The following is a 22,733-nucleotide window of genomic DNA, read 5'->3' as shown; positions in this document are numbered from 1 at the left end:
TTGAGTTTTTTGGACCCAGCTTTAGTTTTCTTTCCCCTAGTGTTTGTTTGACGGACACCAGACTTTGGTAATCTCTGATATGAATGGAATGTGTACTGGCTCCAACATAACGAATGTCCTATCATCACAGAGACTCTCTTAGTGAGAAAGCACTGGAAAGCTTTTATTTTACAGGTGCTCACCCCAACCTTTCGCAATGTGTGGCTGTGGATAGAGCTCGAAAACGGTATGAATTCATAAAATGTAGTCTGGTAAAGTGTCGCATTAATTTGGGTTGGTTGACAGAGCATGTAATGGTTGGATTCCAGTAGGTTTGTGTCAGAACAGGGGTGGGGAGGCCCCCATGCAGGTTCTGTTTTCTTCTGGAATAGTCCTGGAGCAAATCCAGACCGCCAGAACAATACAGTCAGCCACCAGCTTTAGAAGAGCATGACCAGCTTTGATTATTGTGACATTTGTTGTTTATAAGTGGTGGCTTTGGGTCCTGTTGGACAGGTGGGAACAAGACACAGAGAAACAATTGGAAGGATGAAGCTTTGATGGTGTTTATTTGTTCGTGAGAGGATCCGGTGTATGGAGGGAATGATGTAAACGTTTGATTCCCACACAAGTCATGGTGAAGAGGGAGAATGTGTCACTTGCCTTGTTTACCTGGTGACACAAAAGAAGGAGGTCCACTAGAAGGTGTGTGAGTCTTGTGTTGAGATTTGTCAAGGGAAATAATGTCTCTTTAATTACTGATGCTTTTGATTGTAGTGGAGCTTCTCTAGTCTAGATTTTTTGTTTTTATATGGCAAATACATTTTTTGTAGTCACTGTAATTGGCTAGAAATAAACTAATATTATTTTGACTATTCTAAGGTTGACAGATTATTTTAGGAATGTGCTAATATTAAAATTCTGTCAGATACAGATAAGCTAATAATTATTATAGATAAATTTCAGATATTAAAATTCTATTCTATTTTGTTTATGAATAAAAATAAAATACATATACACATATATATATAAAGCAAAGCATTAAACGTGCAATTTTTTTTTATTTTCATTTTTTTAATTTTTTTTTAAAAGTATTTCCAAGTCAATAGCAGCAGCCATTCATTTCGAGCAAAGTCATTTCGAGCAAAATCAAGTAAAAAAAAAGTTAATTTGGAGTTTGTTCCAGGAGCTTGAAACAGCTTGCTAACAGCTCCAGCTGGTGAACATCTTCATACTTGGTTAATGTTGACTATAAAGCTCCACCTTCTTTGACGTGGAAATCTTCTCCAGTTGATCTTCAGTCGGTCGAGGTCGGACACCTGCAAGTAGACACATGAACACATTCGAGAGTAGAAAATAAAGTTCTTTCTTATTCTAATCCTGATCAACACTGACACTGCTTTTTTAAAGTTTAATACTGTAAAGCTGCTGCTATCTATTGTATAAAGTATAAAGGCTGTCAATATTTCATAACCGAATTGCAGAGGTCGTGTAAACATGTCCACATTACTGTGATGAGATATTTCTCATTTGCTTTTTTCTCACCGCTGTTATTTTTGTTGTTTGTTTATTTTGTTACTGAAAGGAAAGCGGCGCCCAGCATAAATTTACATATTCATCTAAACGTCACTTTCATCAGTCGCGGGATGTTCACTAACAGCTGTACCTCCAGGACAGTAGGCATCCCTGATGTAAATGAATTGTGTTATGTCAGTAAGAGAAGTAGAAACATAGAATAAATGGAGAAATGTCGGGGTTATCTCTACTAACAGTAAGTAATAGTACAGATGTTATTTTTCTTTCCTCTCTCTATCAGACGGTTGAATATCCTGCGGGAAATGAAAAAATTCCACTTCCCTCAGTGTTGAACCATTTCCCCTCCTCCACGCTTGGAAGCACGAAGGTCTTTATTTCCCATCAGCATCAACAGACCACACTCTTCACTGATCACCAGACAAACAAACTTTGAATTATTCAAATCTGAAATGCTTTTGAAATATTTACATCCTTACTTTTCTCAGAAAACCCATTTTGTTATAGTTGGCTTGTTGATTGAGTTAATCATTTATCCCATAAAGCATTTAAATGAGTAGTTCACTTTTAAAAAAAACATTTGCTGATAATTTACTCACCCCCATGTCATCCAAGATATCCATGTCTTTCTTTCTTCAGTCGAAAAGAAATTAAGGTTTTTGATGAAAACATTCCAGGATTTTTCTCCATATAATGGACTTCAATGGGAACCAAACGGTTCAAGGTCCAAAAGGCAGTTTCAGTGCAAACTGCAAACTGTTCAAAGCGCTTTAAACAATTCCAGAAGATTAACTCTCCTGTTCGAACTCGTTCATCAAAATGAACGAATCTTCAGGTCATTTGGTTGATTCAACGAACAAACTGAATGAATTGACTCAGAAAAAGATTTGTTCATTTTGATGAACCAGTTTGAACAGGAGAGTCACGAATGCGCATCACAGAACAGAGTAAGGCGTTAATTTGAGCTTATTTATTTATTTATTAAATGAGCGATTGTTTCGCTTGATAAGACCCTTATTCATCATCTAGAATCGCTTAAAGCCCTTTGAACAGTTTTAAGTTTGCACTGAAACTGTCTTTTGGACCTTGGACCGTTTGGTTCCCATTGAGGTCCATTATATGGAGAAAAATCCTGGAATGTTTTCATCAAAAACCTTCATTTCTTTTCGACTGAAGAAAGAAAGACATGGACATCTTGGATGACATGGGGGTGAGTAAATTATCAGCAAATGTTTTATAAAACTGAACTACTCCTTTAACATTGCAATTCAGAGAAGATGATATCTTGTTAAAACTAGGGAGTGCAAAGCCCACTTTTATATTCAGTTTCCCCAAAGAACAAAGCCATCGCTCTCTTAAAAACCTGAATCCAGCCATTAATGCTTTGATCGTATTCGTAAGACGATCTGGAGTTTTCCTCTCTGTGGAGGTTTTAGCCTGGAGGGCAGAACATGTCTCTTTACCCCAGTCGTGACGCTCTCTTGCTGGGCACAGTGCAAAGAAATCTCCCTTCTTGTGGCCTCTGAATGAATTGCATCTGAATACCACAGGAGTCACAGGTGGGCTTTAGGGTCCTCATTACTGCAGACTAAGGCTATGTTTACACGGAAACGATTCTGAAGAGAAAACGCAAAAGTGGCGTTATGTCATCTTCTTATTCTGCGTTTAGACGAGCGTTTTGTGTGGGAAATCCGCGTGCAAATGGAGACGCAAAAGTGAGTGAAATTCAATGTAGTATGCACTTCAGGCGGCTAGGAGTGCATACTACAATAACCGTTTACACGGGAACGCGTCGATGGAGCGTTTTTAAGATTTCCACTCTGGAAGGTGGTTTCACTTTTTTGCGTTTTTGAGCCTCAAAAAACGCTGTCGCCGTGTAAACGAAAGGCACATCCGATAAAATATTTTTGCGTTTTCACCCGCGAGCATTCTCGTGTAAACAGGGCCTGAGGCATGTCAAGCTGATCTTCATTAAAGTGCAGAAGCTTGGCTTGTGTTGTTTCCTTCCTCTATATTTTGAGTTTAAAATGAACTCTAGCTTCAGTTCCTCAATCCAGTGAAGCATTGCTGTATTCAAGGCACTGCCCATTGTTTCTGACTAAAACTTGTGTGTTGACTGTCCCAGTCAGGGTCATTATGGTGACTAAAATGCACTTGTGTTTTTCACCACCTTAAATGACCTCATGGGCTCAGATATGCTGGGTCACACCTAAAAGACTTCAAAGCCTGTTTCTTTCCACTTGCTCTTTTCTGGAAAGATTCAATCTTAATTCAATTTAAAACAAAACTAGCTGCATTTGACCTGCCCTCACCTGTTACATAACACTGTGCGGTTTTGTGCTGAACAAGTGGTGTTTTTGGTGAGCTTGCATGAGTTGTTCTGTGTTTGTAACATGCTACTGACTTTTTGTTAGGCTGATAACTTCAGACTTCTGATAGAGATAAATGGGACTAATTTGTTTGCACTAGCAGACAGTATATCTTGGCTAATCTATGCAGGTTTGTCTTTGGTCTAAGTGTCTTTCGGTTTGTGTGCTTTTGCATATCTCCTGTTATGTTTCTTGCTCATTGTCCCAACTGTGGGCTGAGTGGGTCCTTATGGTCCCTGTCCTGGCTAAAACCCTCAGTGATTGGTGTGGTGTTAAGTGTAATCTTGACTGCTCTGTCCTCCCACGTTTTGTCCACAGAGTGTTTTTATGGCAGTGATGTCTGATAGGCCATGACAGGGTCAATGATATGAGCCCTCGCTGATTAAGGAACTCCACAAACAGCTCATCTAGAAACTTTTTATCTATGCTGAAGAGTATGATTGATTTCTCTTTCTCTTTCTGTTTTCCAGCATGGGCTGGGTAACATAGCTAAAACGTGTTTAGCTATTAGCAATTTAGAGTGATTTATGCAATCATTGAAATGAAAGTAGCACGCATTTCAGCAATAGATGCAATTGGTTTCACTTTATTTTAAGGTGACGTAGTTACATTGTACTTACTCAAATAGGTATTGAGTGTTATTAATTAACTTCATGTACTTATTATAGAGTTGGTTAGGCTTTGGTTTAGGGTAAATTACTGTGCAATAAATATGCATAATTTACTGTTATTATTACTAGAAGTACTGTAAATATACCTTAAAATAAAGTAGGGCTGTGAAACAATTAATCGCGATTAATCACATCTAAAATTCAAGTTTGTATTTACATAATATATGTGTGTGTAGTGTGTATAATTATATATAAATACACACATATGCATGTATATATTTAAGAAAAATGTGTTATTAATATATCAAATATTTATATTTATGTATAATATTATATTTTGTATAAATATATACAGTATATAAGCAAATATTTCTTAAATATATACATGCATGTGTGTGTATTTATATATATATACAAAATAACAATACACACCCACACATATATTATGTAAATACAAACTTTTATTTTTTTAAATGATGCGATTAATCATTTCACAGCACTAAAATAAAGTTACCATGCAATCTGATATACATCAAGGGAATACATAATATATTTTCTGCCCAGGATTCATGTTAAGATTTATGATTAGCAGTAGTCAGGGTGGTCTATTTTAAACTTTTAATGGATAGACGACCCAAAAATGAGAATTCAGTCTTTATTTTCTCACCCTAATTTGGGTCCAAACCTGTATGACTTTCTTCTGCAGAACACAAAAGATGATATTTTTGAAAAATATTAGTAACCAGTTTTGGTTACCATTTACTTTCCATTGTATAGATTGGCCAAAATTGACCCTACATATAGTCTCTTGATACTTGTTTCTGGTCTTATTAAACAATTCTTTGGTGAAAATTAGTTTCAAATAAGAAAATCCTTTCTTAAAAATCCAATTTCTCCAAACATTGTCTTTGAGACAGCGTATCTTTTCAGAGGATGTCATTGTCATATAACATTTTTCCAAGGTGTCCCATCACACAATCTATCTAGCTGTGCTGCTGTTTATTATCCAGTCAATTCCTGATGGATTTTTTTTTTTTTGTGTGGTTTCAATGTCTTTTTCATTTAGAAATGCTTGTTTTCATTCGTCCCATCAGGTAAAGAATGGTTTTTCTTGTTGATTTTAAAAGGAACAGATGGGAACTGAACATCTCTTTTTGTTGATGGGTTGATTTGCGTTTCATTTCTGTGGACTCTGTTTGAAGGATGAGCATACAGTTGAAAAATTGCCTCCTTTTGGATTTGGGTGAGTGTTTCATGAGAAACCTTGCTTCTTTTGGTTGGAATCCCTTGCTTTTCTTCGTTTTAGTTACATAATGCCAACTTGGCCAATTGTCTTTTCATTGTGATCTAAACAGTTTGAGATGCACTTTTGGAAGGTACACAAGAAATTAGAGTTACGAAACACAAATGAGTCAAGTATTTTCCTTCCAAAGACTGAATTTGTAAAGATAACTATTGGGTTTGTTGTTGGTGTTTCCTGGAAGTACAGTCATTTTAATCTAAAAAGCTTTTATCTTGAGCGGTCAGAAAGTTTGTCCTTAGAGAACCATTACATAAATGAAACAATCCACTGATTCATTCAGGACCTGAGTGGCACTGCACCAAAGGCTTATGATGAGATTTTATTGCCTAAGTGTTAAACACTTGCATTTAAGATGCAACTTCAAAGCCAGTGCCTCTAAAAAGACTTTCATTTAGAAATAATAAAAGTATTCATTGGCTTGTTTACCTTTAGGTTTCGTTATGCCTCTGAACCCATTTAGCGTTTGACCTCATTTGATATTTCTGTTTCTCTGCAGGGAGGCCCTCCAAATCTGTATCCACCATGTCCCTTTCTGTGCGCCCCTCGCGGAGGGTCGTCGCCAGATCCATCACTAGGAGCCAGTCCTTCGCCGGAGTCAACTCCTACGACAAATCCTACAGGTCAGTGTTGACTTACACATGTACATGGCCACACGAAAGAGGCATAAATGATAAAAAGCCGAAGCATTGCTCACAAGCATGCATTAGGGGTGGGTGATGTATCAAATATTCATGTTATATTGACGATTATGTATATTTCAGCAATTCAGCAAGTGAATTTAATGAGCTTTTTATTGGACCAATAAATATCCTAAAGACCATGAGTCGACGGTCCATTCTTGTCTTGTGTCTTGCGAGTATGAGAGTATTATGATTGATGATAATAGTGTCTATGATTTATACTATGATATATAGAGTTACTTAGTAAGTTTGATGATGATTCAGCGATTTGTTTGCTATATCGCTAAAATATTTTCATCCAAGTCCATCTGTGACATTATTAAAATGTTTTAGGTTAGTTAAATTAATCTGGGTAAGTGTTGCTGTTTTATAAATGAATAAAACAGCAACACTTCCCCACATTTATTTAACTAGCCTAAAACATATGAATATATGAAAGCATGGACATTTGTTGTATTACAAAAACAAAGGTTTACCAGCAACATTTTTTGTATATTTATAAATGAATAAATATTCTTAAAATGTTGCTGGTAAACCTTTTGATTTTGTTCTATAACAAATGCCCATGCTTTCATATAAATAAAAATGATACTATTATATAAACAAAAATGATTTAATTTAAATAAAAATAAATACAGGTTATTGAACATCCATGGTTACAATACAATCAATACATTCATTATTTGTAATTAACTAGATTTAAACTATTTAGTTCATACATTAAACAGTTATTTTTGAAGCAAACACATTTATGCTGAGATATGTCAAGTATTATTATTATTATTCATACTAATATAAATGTATTTTTGTATTATCATTTTTTAGATAAAAATATAAAATGTATAACTGTTCAAAATACTATTTCTCATGTGTAGCATTAGCCCTTTCAGTTATGACCAAAGGCATTGGATATCTTTAAAGGGAAGTCACAGCTGACAGGACGTCCTGTGGAACCAGCATACGTTTCCTAATGGCTGTAGGCAGCAGGAAAGCGTGGTCATTTGTTATTGACTTAAAAGAGACACTCCAACAAAACAGGGGAATGGTTTTTGTGCGAAATCTGGGTCAATCTTCAGCCTTTTGATTTTATACACTTCACGCTTTAAATATTTTTTCATATTTTTGTTCAGGTGTATATGTGTGCCATATTGTAGAGGTTAGCATGTGGCAACATGTTAATTTTTCAGAGGAGCAGAGTGGCTCTTCTGCTTGATGTAGTTTCATTCAAAAGCATGTACAGCCCTCTTCAAACCCCTGCTGTTGAAATAGAGCAGAGAACGCATGAAACATTAAAGAAGACCACTATCAGGATCACCAAACAAGAGATCCAGACAGAATGAACAGAAGGATAAAAGATAGAAACTCAAACAATGAATAGGAGTTCAGAGTTAAATGATATTGTAATAAATAAAGCATTACTATGATTAAATGAGAAATCTTTATGTTACTGTGAATTCTTTAGGGGCGACTACTGTTGCTGACTGTATCCTCATATCAAGACACATCAGTCTTTCTCTCCATTTTATTGAGCTCTCTGTCATCTTGGAAGAGCAATTGCAGCTTGAATCGATCAGCACGAGTGTTAAGAGATAAGAGATTGTTTGTTTCCCTGGTTGACCATAATACTTTTCTGCATTCAAACACCTCTGCCATACAGATGGCCATCATGCTCAATAATTATGGGCTGGTTGATGGACCTTTTTCTGCATTGTAATTAAATCTTGCATATATTTATCATGTGCATTTTTTGTCATACAGACTCAAATGTTTGGTTTCCTCTGATGTTGCAAATGATAAAATGAGATAAAGTAAGAATAGCTTTTATGGAGTTAGAATAATGGTAACACTTTACTTGAAGGGGTGTGGATTAGACTGACATGACGCATTCATAACCATGACATGACATATTGAATATGAAGTAGGGTTTATGCATGTTTATGACAGTGTGTTTCGCTCAATAATGACATTTTGAATGCAAATATGACATTGTTTAAGATGTCTTTACATTTAAGTTCAACTGTCATGTGGTTGGCTTTGACATTGGCTGTCATGAGGTCATTATAACTGTCATGAATATTTTTCATGACCTCAACTACAGTGGTACTAATTGAATTTGTCATTAAAGAGTTATAATGGCCTTATGACAGCCAATCTCAAAACCAACCACCTGACAGTTTAATGTAATGTTAACCAATGTTTTCTTAAGTTTGATCATTAATCTGCTAAGTCATGTTTATGACAGGTTGTGTTGTCTTAGTAATGTCAAGTTGTCATGACAAAGACACTGACAGGTTATGATGTGTTTATGTCAAGATATCATAACAAAGACATCTCAAACCATGTCATATTTGGATTAAAAATGTCATAACTGAGCGAATGACACTTAACATGCATAAAACTGCATTTTTATAACATGTCATGTCATGATTATGGTGTCGTCATGTTAGACATGCTGTTACCAAAACTTTACTTTATTTGACTCTGCACATCAAAAAATTATGAATGTAAACTAAAACTTTATGTACCTCGTATGTGTCCTAGGAACCTTTCTGTGTTCAGCACCCCCGCGTGTGTGAGGAAGACTCCCTCCAGAGCAAGCAGGATGTTCACACTCTCTACTAAATCACCTCCCCCAAAGGTGCCCCAGCCTGAGAGGCTGGACGAGGTGTACGAGGCCCTAAAGAGAGGACTACAGTATGTACACACACACACACACACACACACACACACACACACGTGTATTGTAAATGTGTTTACAGTAGCTTCTGAGAAACAAACATGCCCCTCCCTTCATTGCTCTGCCCCCAAAATACATGAACTCGTAATACAAGAGTGGATATCTCTTTATCATAGGAAAACAATTCTTCACATAAATAAAACGTAGATGACTAACGACAAGAAATAACTAAAATTAACATACAGTCAGTGTTGGGAAAGTTCACTTTCTACATGAACTATTTCAGAGTTCGGTTCACCAGTGTTGTAGTCGAGACCACCTCACTCGAGTCCGAGTCGACACCGAGACCATAGAGAGTCGAGTCCGAGTCGAGTCCGAGACCACAGATGGTCGAGTCCGAGTCGAGACCGAGACCAGTGAGGGTTGAATACCTAATTTACTTTTATTTACTTAGAGAAATCCTTTTTTTTTTTTTTTTTTACTGAATTTACTTTTTTAGTAAAGTTTAAAAAATATGATCAGTTTAGGGTAAAAAGGCCACATAGTAGGTGGTGTTAAAAGTAATTTTATTACAATTTGTCATGCACAGTTGCGCACTAGAAAATCACTAATCACTGGGCGTGTCAATCAATTTAAAGAAATATTTTATTAACATACATTAATAATCATGAAAAATATTTGTAATTGAACTCGAGTGGACTCGGGAATAATTCCGAGTCCTAAAAAAAAATGTTAGAGTACGAGTCAATTCCGAGTCCAAATGGACACGAGTCCATGACAAGACCAAGACCATTAAAATATGGTCTCGAGACCGAGTCCGAGTCTCGAGTACTACAACACTGCGGTTCACACATTTTAAAATGTTCAGGTCATAGTTCATACTTAAAGTTCTTTTTTTCCATATGTTGCAAGCTTTTTTATTATTATTGTTGCCACAGCCCATATACAACCACAGACGTCAATTATTTTATCGACAGGCAAAGTTTGCACAGAAATGTAAGATTTTTGTCCCATCCTCACCGACCTCGTCATAAAACGATCGTACGACGCCTCCTCGCTCGCTGCTTTGTCGACGGCGGCCGCGGTGCGACGCCGGCGTCTTGTGTTGCCAGATTGGGTGTTTTTTCGCTACATATTAAGGCCTGTTTATGTGTGTTTTAGCCGGGTTTTCGCCTGGAAGGCTCTATAGAAATCTGGCACCCTATGTCCGAAGTTAAACTGAGAGAGCGTGCGTTCACAGACACCAGAATGAACGTTCATCAGGCAGTAATACAGTACGTTCAGTTCACGTTCGCCCAAAATATTAACGCATTCAGGCACAACTCTGCATACAGTACACAAGAGTATTTACAAGCAAGTGTTAGTTGTTAATTGCAAGCAGCACATCAGCTTCAGACAAATAATTACACTCACAATTACTACAGCTAACATTACAGCAACAGCAGATCTTGGTCCTGTGAAACATTGCAAAACCAATGTTACTCTTTCGTATGGAGCAGAAACAACTGTGTCCATTTTGAGGCCTTTCCGTTTCGGTCTCTCCAGCGCATGAAATCGTTTCTAATATTAAAGGGTAACTAAACCCCTGGTCAGAGCCTGACTCCACCCACTGGCAATATTTGAAAAATGCTGGAAAAGTGGGCAGGGCCCAGCGGAGCGGAGGGTGGCGGCGGGGGGGGGTGCCGTGCACCTGAGACGCATCTCTTTGTATGGAACTTGCCTACGTCACCAACAACCGCTGTGTCACGGACCACCTCAAACATCCAATAGAAAAATTCAACTGCAGTAGCCACCGTTCAACCTGAAGAGGGCAGCACTAAGACGTTTTTACACCATATATTGTAGAAATAGAACACTTTATAAACAAGTGCCAAAAAAGTTACTCGAATCAATGACTGGTATTAATAAAGATCCATTCTTACAGATCATTAACTAAAAAAAGTTGGTTTAGTGTTTAGTTACTCTTTAACATGAGTTAAATAAACCACGAAGATGATTCTGCTGATTGTGACTTGGATATTGCCCCATACTTTTACAGATCCTACCTGCAGGTTCATCAGATGGAGCTGGACAGTCTGAACAGACAAATGAAGGAGTCTAAGAGGAACTCTCGCTTGGTAAGTCTAAACATAAAAAGAAGATTTTAATTTAATTTACTCTAGAGCCAGACCGATATATCGGCAGACCGATATTATCGGCCGATATTAGGCATTTTCCAAACTATCGGTATCAGCAGTTATAATGGCCGATAAATGAATATTTAAAAAATAAAATAAAAACGGATGAAACATGATTGAAGCATGTCACGAGTGTTGGAGTTGTATAGTTTGTCCACCAGAGGGCACTCTACACCGTTCCTGTTGGCAACACTCGTTGAGTTGGTCACGATACATACATTGCTTGAATAACAATTAAAAGAACATTCCCATAAGTTCTCTTAACTCAAATAAAAAAAATAAAATTTGTGACTCATGTCCAGTTTAAAATAAATAAATAAATAAAATATCGGCCGATATATCGGATTTTAAAACCCAAACATATTTGTATCGGTATCGGCCTTCAAAATCCTTTATCGGTCGGGCTCTAATTTACACATTCATTTTCAAACTAAAAGCCATTTCACAACTTTCAAATTGTCATGCTAGGCTATTTAAATTTAAGTCTTTAAGTATTTTTAAAATTTGAATATGTCTGATTTGCAATCTCGCTTTGTTGTAGGGGTTTTTGTATGAACTTGACAAGGTGAGTGGATGCTTCATTTTCATTTGACTTTAGTTTGGGGATAGAGACTGCACCCAAAGTGTCATTTAATTTTATTGAATGGCTGATTGCCTGTTAATAATATTATTTTGAGCATCATAAATGTTATTCTCTGTTCTCTCAGCAAGTGAAAGTGATCGAGAGATTTATGAGGCGGCTGGAGTTTCATCTCAGCAAGGTAAGCCTGCCGTTTAACTGAAATGCAAATCAGTTGTGAAGAGGAACTATGCAAAGTTAAGTTGTATAAACAAATACTGTAATATTCTTGAAATTGTTAAAAGCTTGCCAGATGTGGCACTCTTGTCAAACAGAGTTGCGTGTGTGTTGTAGCTCAGCAAGTCTATTCTTGTTCAAACATCCCCGTGTTTGTGACTGCTCTTGCATGGCCCAGTGGCCCTGATGACAACAGCCTCTGTATGGCTGTGCACATGCATTCATGCACGTACGTCTGTGTCTAAATAGTGCTTTTCCTGATAGATGGTCACCTACAGTAAAGCCTAATCCTCCCCCTCACTGAGGACACATTCTTAGACAGATTTTTTTCCCCCTCTACCATGGATTTCCCTTTTCCATGGATGCTCACACACACAGGGGACACGGGTCACAGGCAGAGGACAGCTTCAGGGTCTGCTTGCATTCTTGGCTTGTTTGGGGAGTGGTTAAACCCTCCACTGGACCTGTTGGAGTCTGAACTAACAGCCTAAACTAACCCAAGCCAGCTGCACTACAGGAAGAGCCCTTCCTCTATCGTCCTCTTCCTCCCCTGCCCTAATTCATGTGTGATTAGTGTGTGTTTTATGAGCAGAGGGCGCTGTAGGGAGTCTCCATGCTTTGGCTTGGTCAGTTATGGTGGGCCTCTATTTTAGTGGAGAGGGGTTGAAGTGAGAAAATGCCAAAAGATCTTTATATTAAGTGGCTTTGCTGATGACAGTCCCAACGAACTTTCGGTTTCTGGCCTTTGTGTATTGGCTATGGTCTGTGATGTGAATATAAAGGCGTGTTGTTATCAGTAGGGATGCACCGATATGAACATTTTGACCGATAATTCTTTATATTTGTAAGCCGATAACCGATATATCGGCCGATAAACTTAAATCCAAATTTTTATCTAATTTTGAGAGCCTGATTACAAAAACAAAAGTATCACAATTAAATCCATGTCCCAAGCGCACAATTATAATGATGTTCTTATTATAGTGTTGTATAGCCGATATGACAGATTTGCGTTGCACATGTTGTCCCGAACCAGATTTTCATTTTTTGAAAAGATTTCAATCATATTTCAAGAAATTCAACAAACATAAACAGTGCTCAACAAGCGTCTCGGCTGAAGGGAATAATACATTATTTATCGGCTTTAATATATCGGCCACATTTTCTTACCAGGCCGATAACGATAACATTAAAAATGAACATATGTCGGCCGATACCGATATGCTGGTCGATATATCGTGCATCCCTAGTTATCAGTTTTGTATATCAGTGTGTATTAGCGAGAGGAGCACTGTCATAACTCTGTGAAACTTACGACTGTCCCACTGACTCCCTGCCAGTATGCTGGAACACGCTCACCTAACCACCTCCAGATGGACAAACTGAGAGGAAATTTTCCTTCTCCCACTTTATGTCTTTCCTCCATCCTTCTTTCTGTTATTGCAGGGAACCTTTTAAGGGCCGCGGACTGTTTCGCCCTCGTTCTCGCCCTCAGTCTTGGGAATTTTGTGTGTTTGTGTAACTTCACTTGTGCGTTTATCGCATTGTGTGTGTTTATGTGTGCTCCCAGTATGAGCCTCCCTCTCTGTGTTTGGTAATTCTGTTGGATAGGGCTACTATTTATGCAGTTCAGGCAATTTGGTTCATTACCTTGGCCTTGCCACATTGCCTAGCAATTTGAAGGGCAACACACTACCATTCAAAAGTTGAGCATTACTGCAGCCTAACTCTAATTCGTAACCCAATTCCTATAAGAAAGACAAAATCATTATTAACTTTTTTGTCCTTTTGAGGACATTCCTTTACTCAAGCTATAAAGCATCCCAACACACAAATGTACAAAACGTTTCTTTTTTACACCCGATTAGTAATTTTGAACGGCCTTTCATGGCAGTGCTTAAACGGTTTTGATTGTCCTCAGTTGGGTATTGTTTTTTAAAGGGTCACTCCACCTCTGGAAAGATGAATGTGTATTTAAAATGAAATGGGTCATTTATGTAGAAGAAATGTGAAATTATTTTTGAATTTGGAGCTTTCTAGACTGAGAAAAGCCAGAAAATGTATTTTTGGCTTATGTGGATGAAAGACAACAACTCCCAGAATGCACTGCCCTAGGAGGCCACGGCTACCGGTAACAGAGCGCAGTCGTTAAACAACAAGTCTAGGCTAGTCTAGTGAGTCTCATTGATGAGTCTGCCTGGGATTTCGAGATCGTCCAAAATGTCTGTGATTCGGCTTTTGCGTTCTACAGTCGCCATTCATCATGTTTACTGTGGCGAGCGGGACGAGTGAGGGACGAGTGAGAACAGCACGAGGCCGGTGGCGTGATTACCGATGAGCGTCACCTGTGAGACGCACCGGTCTCGTATCTCTCACGGAGGAGCGGGAATTTTCTTAGCGATGTTAAAACGCACATCAACCGATCACTTGTTTAGCGTTCATGTAAACACTACATTCAGATTCACCAATCAGAATGAATTCAGTTAGATTGAAATTAACAAAAGCTGTGCATGTAAACAATGAACGGCGACTGCAGAAAGCAAAAGCTGAATCCCGGACGTCGACAGCCAGACATGTCTGTGAAAAAGAGGATGGTAACCCCTAAAGTTACTATTTGGCTTTCTCCACAGAACAAGAGCCTGCTAGCTTAGCTTCCAAAAAAAGATGGCCGACACTATGTGTAATCCCAATCCTCCATACTGCATCCGTCTGCGTATTCAGTAGCTTCATCCTTATTTTCAAAAAGTTTCTGCCGGTGAACTCAAACGCACTGGCACTGATCTGTGATTGGTCTGTTAGCGCATTAGGCCCAACCCCCTATGGGCGGGTTTAAAAGGGTGAGATCTAGTGCTTGTAGTCTTTACAGAAATCCCCCCTCTTACACTTCCTCCTAATGACGTAAAATTATGATTTTTGCGTCATTGTGGGAGGAAGTGAAAAGGGTAAATAGCAGATTTCTCTCGTCTCAGGGGAAAATTAGAGTGTTGCACGACCATTCAATAGTATGACTGGGTTTCTAACAATGGAAAGCTTAATGCAAATGGGTGGAGTGTCCCTTTAATGTTTAATGTCTCTCCTGCTGAACATTCTTTTAGTCAATGGGGCTTTCTTAGTGTTTGCATGTTTTTCATTCATTCATACTGGTTTACAACAGACAGCTCATTCTATTTCTAATCTCAGAATTACAAGACTCGTGCTGTGAATAATTACCAAATTACTGTTTGTAACTGTTTGTCTCTTACTCTGAACATCTGCCTAAATTCGTGTTGGCATAATAAGGAGATTTAACAGTTTCCTGTCTCCATTACTGACTTCCACATTTGCAAACCTGCTCAAGGTGTTGCGGATAGATCAATAAAATCTAAATTACTTCTATTAGAGACAATGAGGCCCAACAGGAAGTACTTGGGCATGAAAAGATTTAACAAGAAGATGTTGTGGCTTGTGCATGTGCAGTTAGATCAAGTCAATGTCACCATCTGGATGTAGACTAAACTGTGGCTACCTCATTAAGTCATAAAAATACTAACCTTTATTGAAAAATCCTGCTTATGTAGAAAGGTGTGTTTTGTAACAGGATAGTTAGTTTCTTGCTAGTCTAAGCTGGTCATTATTTGGTTGAGCAGTCACCTTTTTTCAAAATTTAGCCTGATCATTTTAAACTAATATGAAATGCTAGTTTGTTGCTGGTAGAAGAGGCAAACAATTCTTTCTCAGCATTTTTTCCAAATATTTTTAATGTCTATACATTGTGCTAAGCAAAATGGATAAGATTAGAATTGATATCTAGCTAATGACCAGCTAGAAACCAGCTACCATGTTTAAATATACAGCTCAAGGGTGATTTTTCAGCAGGAAATGCTATTGAAGACATTTCACACCCACATCCATATTGCACATAATGTATTTCATCGATTGATTATAATAACCACTGTGTGTGTGTGTGTGTCTGCAGATTGATGAGCTCTATGAGGCCTACTGCATGCAGCGCAGACTGAGAGACGGAGCTGATAAGATGGTGAAGGCGTACAATGCCTCTCCAGGCAGCAGGGAGGCCAGAGAGAGTCTGTCTGAAGCTAACAAGAGCTTCAAAGAATACACAGAGGTAAGAGTGTGTGGGTAGATGAGAGTATGGGAGGAAGATGAAGAAGAATAATGGACCCTCTGTCATTGTTAGTGAACTGAATCCACTTTGAGCTAAAATTTATTTCAGCTTAGTATTAGTGAACTGAATCCACTTTGAACTGAAATTCACTTCAGTTTAGTTTTAGTGAACTGAATCCACTTTGAACTGAAATTCACCTCAGTTTAGTTTTAGTGAACTGAATCCACTTTGGAAGTGTAATTCATTTTAGCTTAGTGTTAGTGAACTGAATCCACTTTGAACTGAAATTCACTTCAGTTTAGTTTTAGTGAACTGAATCCACTTTGAACTGAAATTCACGTCAGCTTAGTATTAGTGAACTGAATCCACTTTGGAAGTGTAATTCATTTTAGCTTAGTGTTAGTGAACTGAATCCACTTTGAACTGAAATTCACTTCAGTTTAGTTTTAGTGAACTGAATCCACTTTGAACTGAAATTCACGTCAGTTTAGTTTTAGTGAACTGAATCCACTTTGGAAGTGTAATTCATTTTAGCTTAGTGTTAGTAAACTGAATCCACTTTAAACTGAAATTCACTTCAGTTTAGTGTTGGTGAACTGAATCCAATTTGAACTGAAATTCACGTCAGTTTAGTGAACTGAATCCACTTTGGAAGTGTAATTCATTTTAGCTTAGTTTTAGTGAACTGAATCCACTTTGAACTGAAATTCGCATCAGTTTAGTTTTAGTGAACTGAATCCACTTTGAACTGAAATTCACTCCAGTTTAGTATTAGTGAACTGAATCCACATTGAACTGAAATTCACATCAGTTTAGTGTTAGTGAACTGTATCCACTTTGAACTGAAATTCACTTCAGTTTAGTATTAGTGAACTGAATCCACTTTCGAACTGAAATTCACTTCAGTTTAGTTTTACTGAACTGAGTCCACTTTGAACTGAAATTCATTTTAGCCTAATGTAAGTGAACTGAAATTCACTTCAGTTTAGTGTTACTGAAATTAATCCACTTTACAGCTGAATTGGCTTTATGCACAGCTGCACTACTTCCTGAACTTCAGTCAGCTCCTTGTTTCCTGTCTTCCATTATTGGACAAACTTGATTAATTCAGGTGTGCCTGATTATTGTTGCCGTGACTACTGAGTTAAGGCACACCTGAATTAATCAATTTGTCCAATAATGGCAAACAGGAAACAAGGAGCTGACTGAAGTTCAGTGATAAGATAAACATCAAGAGATTAATATGGAAATAATGTTATAACGAATGGGTTCTGGTAAAAGTGTGACCCTGAAAAATGGGATTACTTTTATGACATTGTCAGGAAGTTGAGACTTACACTCCACTATTATGGCTTTGATTATGATTATGGCTCACACCACAGGTTTTTTTTGCATCCAGATAGATGGATACAGCGTGGAACTAGAATCATTCGTAATGCTTATGGAAATAATGCAGGGAGGCAATCTGATTAAGAGTGGACAGCCTTTCCCAGTCAAGTGCTTTTCATTACCCTAATGGGTACTGCAAGATAAGCGTTCAGCTGTAGGAAAAGTATTCCCCATGATTCTCCTCCCCATCTCTCTGGCTATTACTACTTACTAAATACTGCACAGTACATACTGTATGCTGTCTACTCATTTTTTTTAAATGTTAAGTAAAACAGTAGGCGTTATTCCACGATAAACGCTTCAAATTGTAGTGTGCCACATTATTGTTTCTAAACATTGCATGTTTATTTCCCTTATTCCTGCGACCTTAGTCTATTTTCCTCTGTGTAATTACCCACTGTCTCTGTCCCTACAGAATATGTGCATGCTAGAGAGTGAGCTGGAGAACCAGCTGGGGGAATTCCACGTCAAAATGAAGGGTAAGACTGTCTCTGTATGCCAGGGTAATATTGAACTCCAGAGTGATTTTAATTTGTAGTTTTCTACAGTTATAACCACATTACTCCCATCGCACATCTGATTTAATTTCTATTCCAACAGTGTGCTGTGTTTAAATAACAACGTGTGCCTTTGTTTCAGGCTTGGCGGGTTTTGCAAGGCTTTGTGCTGGAGATCAGTATGAGGTGAGCTGATAATTTACCTTCTCTTTGATTTATAGTCAGCATGAACTGGACATAGTTTTCTCTTTCATCAAAATGAACAAATCTTTTACCGAGTCAACTCGTTCATTTCGTTCATTGAATGAACCAAATGACACGAAAAAAGAATTTATTGACTAGAAATTTCCATGATTTTATTAATTTTATTAATTAACAAATTCGAACAGGAGTATCACAAACACACATCACAGAACAGAGCAAGGCGAGCATTTGAGCTTATCAAACTTAAACTTTTTTTTTTTTTTAAATGAGTGATCGTTTCGTTTGATAAGACCCTTATTCATCGTCTGGAATCGTTTAAAGCCCTTTGAACAGTTTGCAGATCGCACTGAAAGGTCTTTTGGACCTTGAACCGTTTGGTTCCCATTCAAGTCCATTATATGGAGAAAAACCCTTTAATGTTTTCACCAAAAACCTTAATTTCTTTTCGACTGAAGAAAGAATGACATGGATATTGTGGATGACATGGGGGTGAGTAAATTATCAGCAAAAGTTTTTTTTTTAAAAGTGAACTACTCCTTTAAAAGGCCAGTTAATGTAATAAAGATTGCATTAAAAAACATTTAGAGATGCATTGTCATCTTGGTTAGCAGGAGGTAGAAGCTCTGAAAAATATGGCCTGATACCTGGGTCAAAGTTAGTCCACTCCACAATTAACTAATTCCCACTTTTCCTGATTCCTTCAGTTTCTGTTGGGTACAATAAAGTCCCACCTTACCCTTTAAAGTCACATTACTTAAGTAAACCAGATTTTTGACTCTCCTCTATCTTTACATTCATCATGTCCTCATAAAGCTGCCTTGATGCCATCAGTGATCTGCTTTGTACTTTTGTCAGTGGCAGATATGACAGATAGTGGTGATTGAAGACCTGGCTGGTCTGAACACTGCACTAGGCAATCGATGAGCTATAACTACCATTGTGCCCTTAAGCAAGCTTTGGATGAAAGCGTCTGCTAAACGACTGCTCAAAAGAGAGGCAGACAGAGACAGATCTCGGCATCTGCTCTGTGCATTGAGGAACAGATTTGGGGAGGCGGAGGATAATTAAAGAAGGACGAATGTTAATGTGTCGGCCCCAGCTCCACCTGTTTAACATGCAAGAGCTTCAGAGTGACTGACAAGCCAATCAATGCAGTGAGTCAGCACAGTTTTCTCAGCAAGAGCCCTCAGAGATGTGACAGGAAGGGAGGTGGTGTGAAAAAGAACAAGAAATTGACTCGAGGATCTAGAAATGGATGAAAGAGTGGGTGGAAGAGACTTGTTTTTTTATTCAGCCCATCTGTTATTCTTTCTCTGTTCATTGCTTTACAGTGCAAAAACACACAAAAGTCAAGATTTTCCTCTCCACGTGGATTAATAAAGTGATTTAAAAGTGTAAAGTTATGTTAGATGTTTTCTTAAAGGGTTGTAATTGCACCCTACAATGATCCACTTGTCAGGTTTTGCTATTACCTCTGAAGGCCAGTATTCCTATTTCTATGTGAAGTCTCCGGGTCGGATGACATGCATGCACGCTCCCGAGCCTCTCTCTTTTTTATATACAGCCTATGTGACGGCACTGAGTCTGATAACACCAAAACACTCCTGCCTCCAGTACAACACACACTCCAACACAAACTCCACATAAATATAAAAAACAAAACAAAAATGTATCTGCTGAAGCTCGTCAGGCCAACCGTGAATCGGATTGACACGGACCAGAACGTTTGAATTATGAAGAGACCTCCGCTATTTTTATTGTGAAATAGCAAGGTAAACTACTACATACGTATATGAGACATGAAATGAACACAAAAGACTGTTCCAGGATAACAAAAAGTAGGTGCTTTAGGATGTAACTTTTTTTATGTTCTAGATCTACTGTTTAACGTCACTCATCCCACTACTATCATATTGTTTATAACACACATTTCCAGACACGTTCAGTACAGTAATGTTACTTCCTACGATCTTACTGTTACACTGAAATTGTTCAGTCTAGTTTTTGTTATCAATATACATTCACCTATGTTGACATTGCTGATTGTGAAAGATACACAAATAGTTAGTGAAATGTCAGTAATTTTACATACGAAGGCGTTTGTAGCCCGAATCTGTATCTGTATGTATGAAACCGTCTGAAAACCGGCAGAATTCACATTTTTGTTGTAAAAAGAGACACATTATGCAGAAGTATAGTTTGCTGTTATGTGTGTGTGTGTGTGTGTCAGATCCTGCAGTTTCTGTGTGACGCGCTTGATGTGTCCGAGAGAAGCCTGTTAAAATCAATTCCCTATTTTCGTTTTCGATACTTGTGTTGGTTGGTCCGTTTGATTGTGCAATCGAAGTGACGTCCCTAACCATGAGTGCTCGCTTTTGTGCACGAGCGCTCTTGTAAAAATTGGTTGCAATCTGAAACATCACCAATAGAGGCCGCTAAAAAATACATATAGCACCTTTAATACAATACAAAATCACATTTTCCAATAGGATAGAAAATGTTAACTTCAGCTTTATTTTATGAAAATAGGGTTTAAAATCTTGTAATCTATATATATATATATATATATTATAGATATAATTTATTTTTATACATTTTGTTTATAAACATAATGAGAAAAAACAGGATATACATAATACAGTTATTATTAGAAGTATTTTTGTTGAGTTACAATATACGTAATTATATAATTATATTATATTTTTAAGAATTTGTTATTTGATTGTTAGACTGATTGGTGTCATTTAAATTCCTTCACTGTTCTTTATAAAGTACAGTTGCCAGCAGTGGAAGCTGTGACTGATTAATTTCTTAATCAGCATTTTTTTTCTTGTTTATATTAGAGATTTCTTACAATGTGACAATAACATATTTGAATAGTTTGATTGATTGTTAATCAGACTGAATGAAGCTGTTATTTAAAACCCTCCACAGATCTTTATGAAGTACGGTCGCCAGCGGTGGAAGCTGCGGGGTCGGATTGAAATCAATGGCAAGCAAGTGTGGGACAGTGAGGACATGGTCTTCCTCCCCCTCATCACAGAGTTTTTGTCTATAAAGGTATTTTTTTATATGAATATAAAGTTACATAAGTTACATATAAAGTTGCTGTTTCTCCCTCCCTCTATTTTCTCACACATACTATCAATCTCTGTCTCTCCTTCCTGTCACATTCACATGTGCACCACTGTCACATCAATCTGTGAGACATTAATGCACATAACAGCACTGCAGCTGGACTTTGACTTGTTTTTCTCTCCCAATGGGTCCAAGACACATAACTGCATGTGAGGGGAGGGGGACATTACTTCGGGATAGATGGAGAGAGGAAGACTGGAAGTTTACAGAAGATAGCGAGCGATATTAAAACAGAGAGACTCCAGGGGAAGAATGAAGAGAATGCAGCTGATGTAAAATGTACACTCCTGGGCAATTTTTTTTTAATATAAAAATGGTCCAGGCTAAAAAGTTTGTGTGTTTTTTTTTAATGGTCTTAACCTTTTTGTAATCACAAATCACTGGTCAGGAAATTACTTAGCAAGAATTGCACAAATACTGTATATAAAGCAATGTTGCATGGAATAACCTTTCCCGATTTGCAGACAGATTTGAAAGATTTTTACAGATTTTCGAGTAGTTAAAAAAATGTCTCCCAGTTAGTTTGAGTTTAATGTGAGACCAAATATCCCCTATAGGGTTCAAATCTGGAATTCGGGCAGGTGCATTGTCTCGTTGAAAAATGACAGCAGTCTAAAACGTTTAGCATATTGCACTGGTCATTAAATCTGATGATGAAATTTCCTCCTAAATAAACGTCTTGTATGTATGTGAAGGTGACGGAGCTGAAGAGTCTGGCCAATCACGTGGTGGTGGGAAGTGTCTCATGTGAGACGAAGGACCTGTTTGCTGCCCTGCCCCAAACAGTAGCTGTGGATATCAATGACTTGGGCACCATCAAACTCAGTCTTGAGGTCACCTGGAAGTAAGTACAGCTTTGAGGCAATCTCATAAAATTTTGTCAGATCATAATCAGAAAATTGGGGATGAAATCGATCAATGAGACGACTAAATCTAGTTTAAATGCCGTTGTCATGAAACATTCTCCTTCTTCTTCTGTAGTCCTTTCGACAAAGATGACCAGTCGTCCTCAGCTAGCACCGTGAACAAGGCTCCTACTGTCAACAAACGCTTTTCTACTTACAACCAGAGTCCTCCAGACACACCCTCTCTACGAGAGCAGGCCTTCTATGTGAGTCTGTCCATTTGTCCTAATCTATTCAATTTACATTGTCCCTTGATTATGCACAATGAGGTTTCAAATGTCTGAAACCTACAGGAAATATATATATTTTTTTATTTTATTTTTTTTTAAACTTTTTTTTTAAACAAAAACCTGAATCTACAATAGTACAT

At 37.7% G+C, this 22,733-nt stretch overlaps 1 protein-coding gene across 10 annotated transcripts in view; it reads left to right on the top strand.

Annotated features, from left to right (window-relative positions):
• ripor1 (RHO family interacting cell polarization regulator 1) overlaps positions 1–22,733 on the top strand; it is a 119,568-nt gene that overhangs the window by 79,116 nt on the left and 17,719 nt on the right. For 8 of the 10 annotated variants that reach the window (XM_089116490.1, XM_089116489.1, XM_039683914.2 and 5 more), the window contains 11 exons: positions 6,292–6,415; positions 9,017–9,169; positions 11,191–11,269; positions 11,871–11,894; positions 12,037–12,090; positions 16,081–16,230; positions 18,035–18,098; positions 18,259–18,302; positions 21,255–21,380; positions 22,154–22,302; positions 22,440–22,569. In XM_089116490.1, the coding sequence (XP_088972616.1) occupies positions 6,318–6,415; positions 9,017–9,169; positions 11,191–11,269; positions 11,871–11,894; positions 12,037–12,090; positions 16,081–16,230; positions 18,035–18,098; positions 18,259–18,302; positions 21,255–21,380; positions 22,154–22,302; positions 22,440–22,569 (1,071 nt within the window). In that variant the 5' untranslated portion in view covers positions 6,292–6,317. Of the gene's footprint in view, positions 1–6,291; positions 6,416–9,016; positions 9,170–11,190; positions 11,270–11,870; positions 11,895–12,036; positions 12,091–16,080; positions 16,231–18,034; positions 18,099–18,258; positions 18,303–21,254; positions 21,381–22,153; positions 22,303–22,439; positions 22,570–22,733 lie in introns of those variants that run through there. The other 2 variants (XM_089116492.1, XM_089116491.1) reach the window with 1 other exon arrangement.

The sequence above is a fragment of the Pimephales promelas genome, chromosome 10, assembly GCF_988280905.1.
Source record: "Pimephales promelas chromosome 10, fPimPro1.hap1.1, whole genome shotgun sequence".
Classification (NCBI taxonomy): Eukaryota; Metazoa; Chordata; class Actinopteri; order Cypriniformes; family Leuciscidae; genus Pimephales; species Pimephales promelas.
Note: the sequence above shows the minus strand (reverse complement) of the source record. Positions and strands in the feature narration are given on the sequence as shown.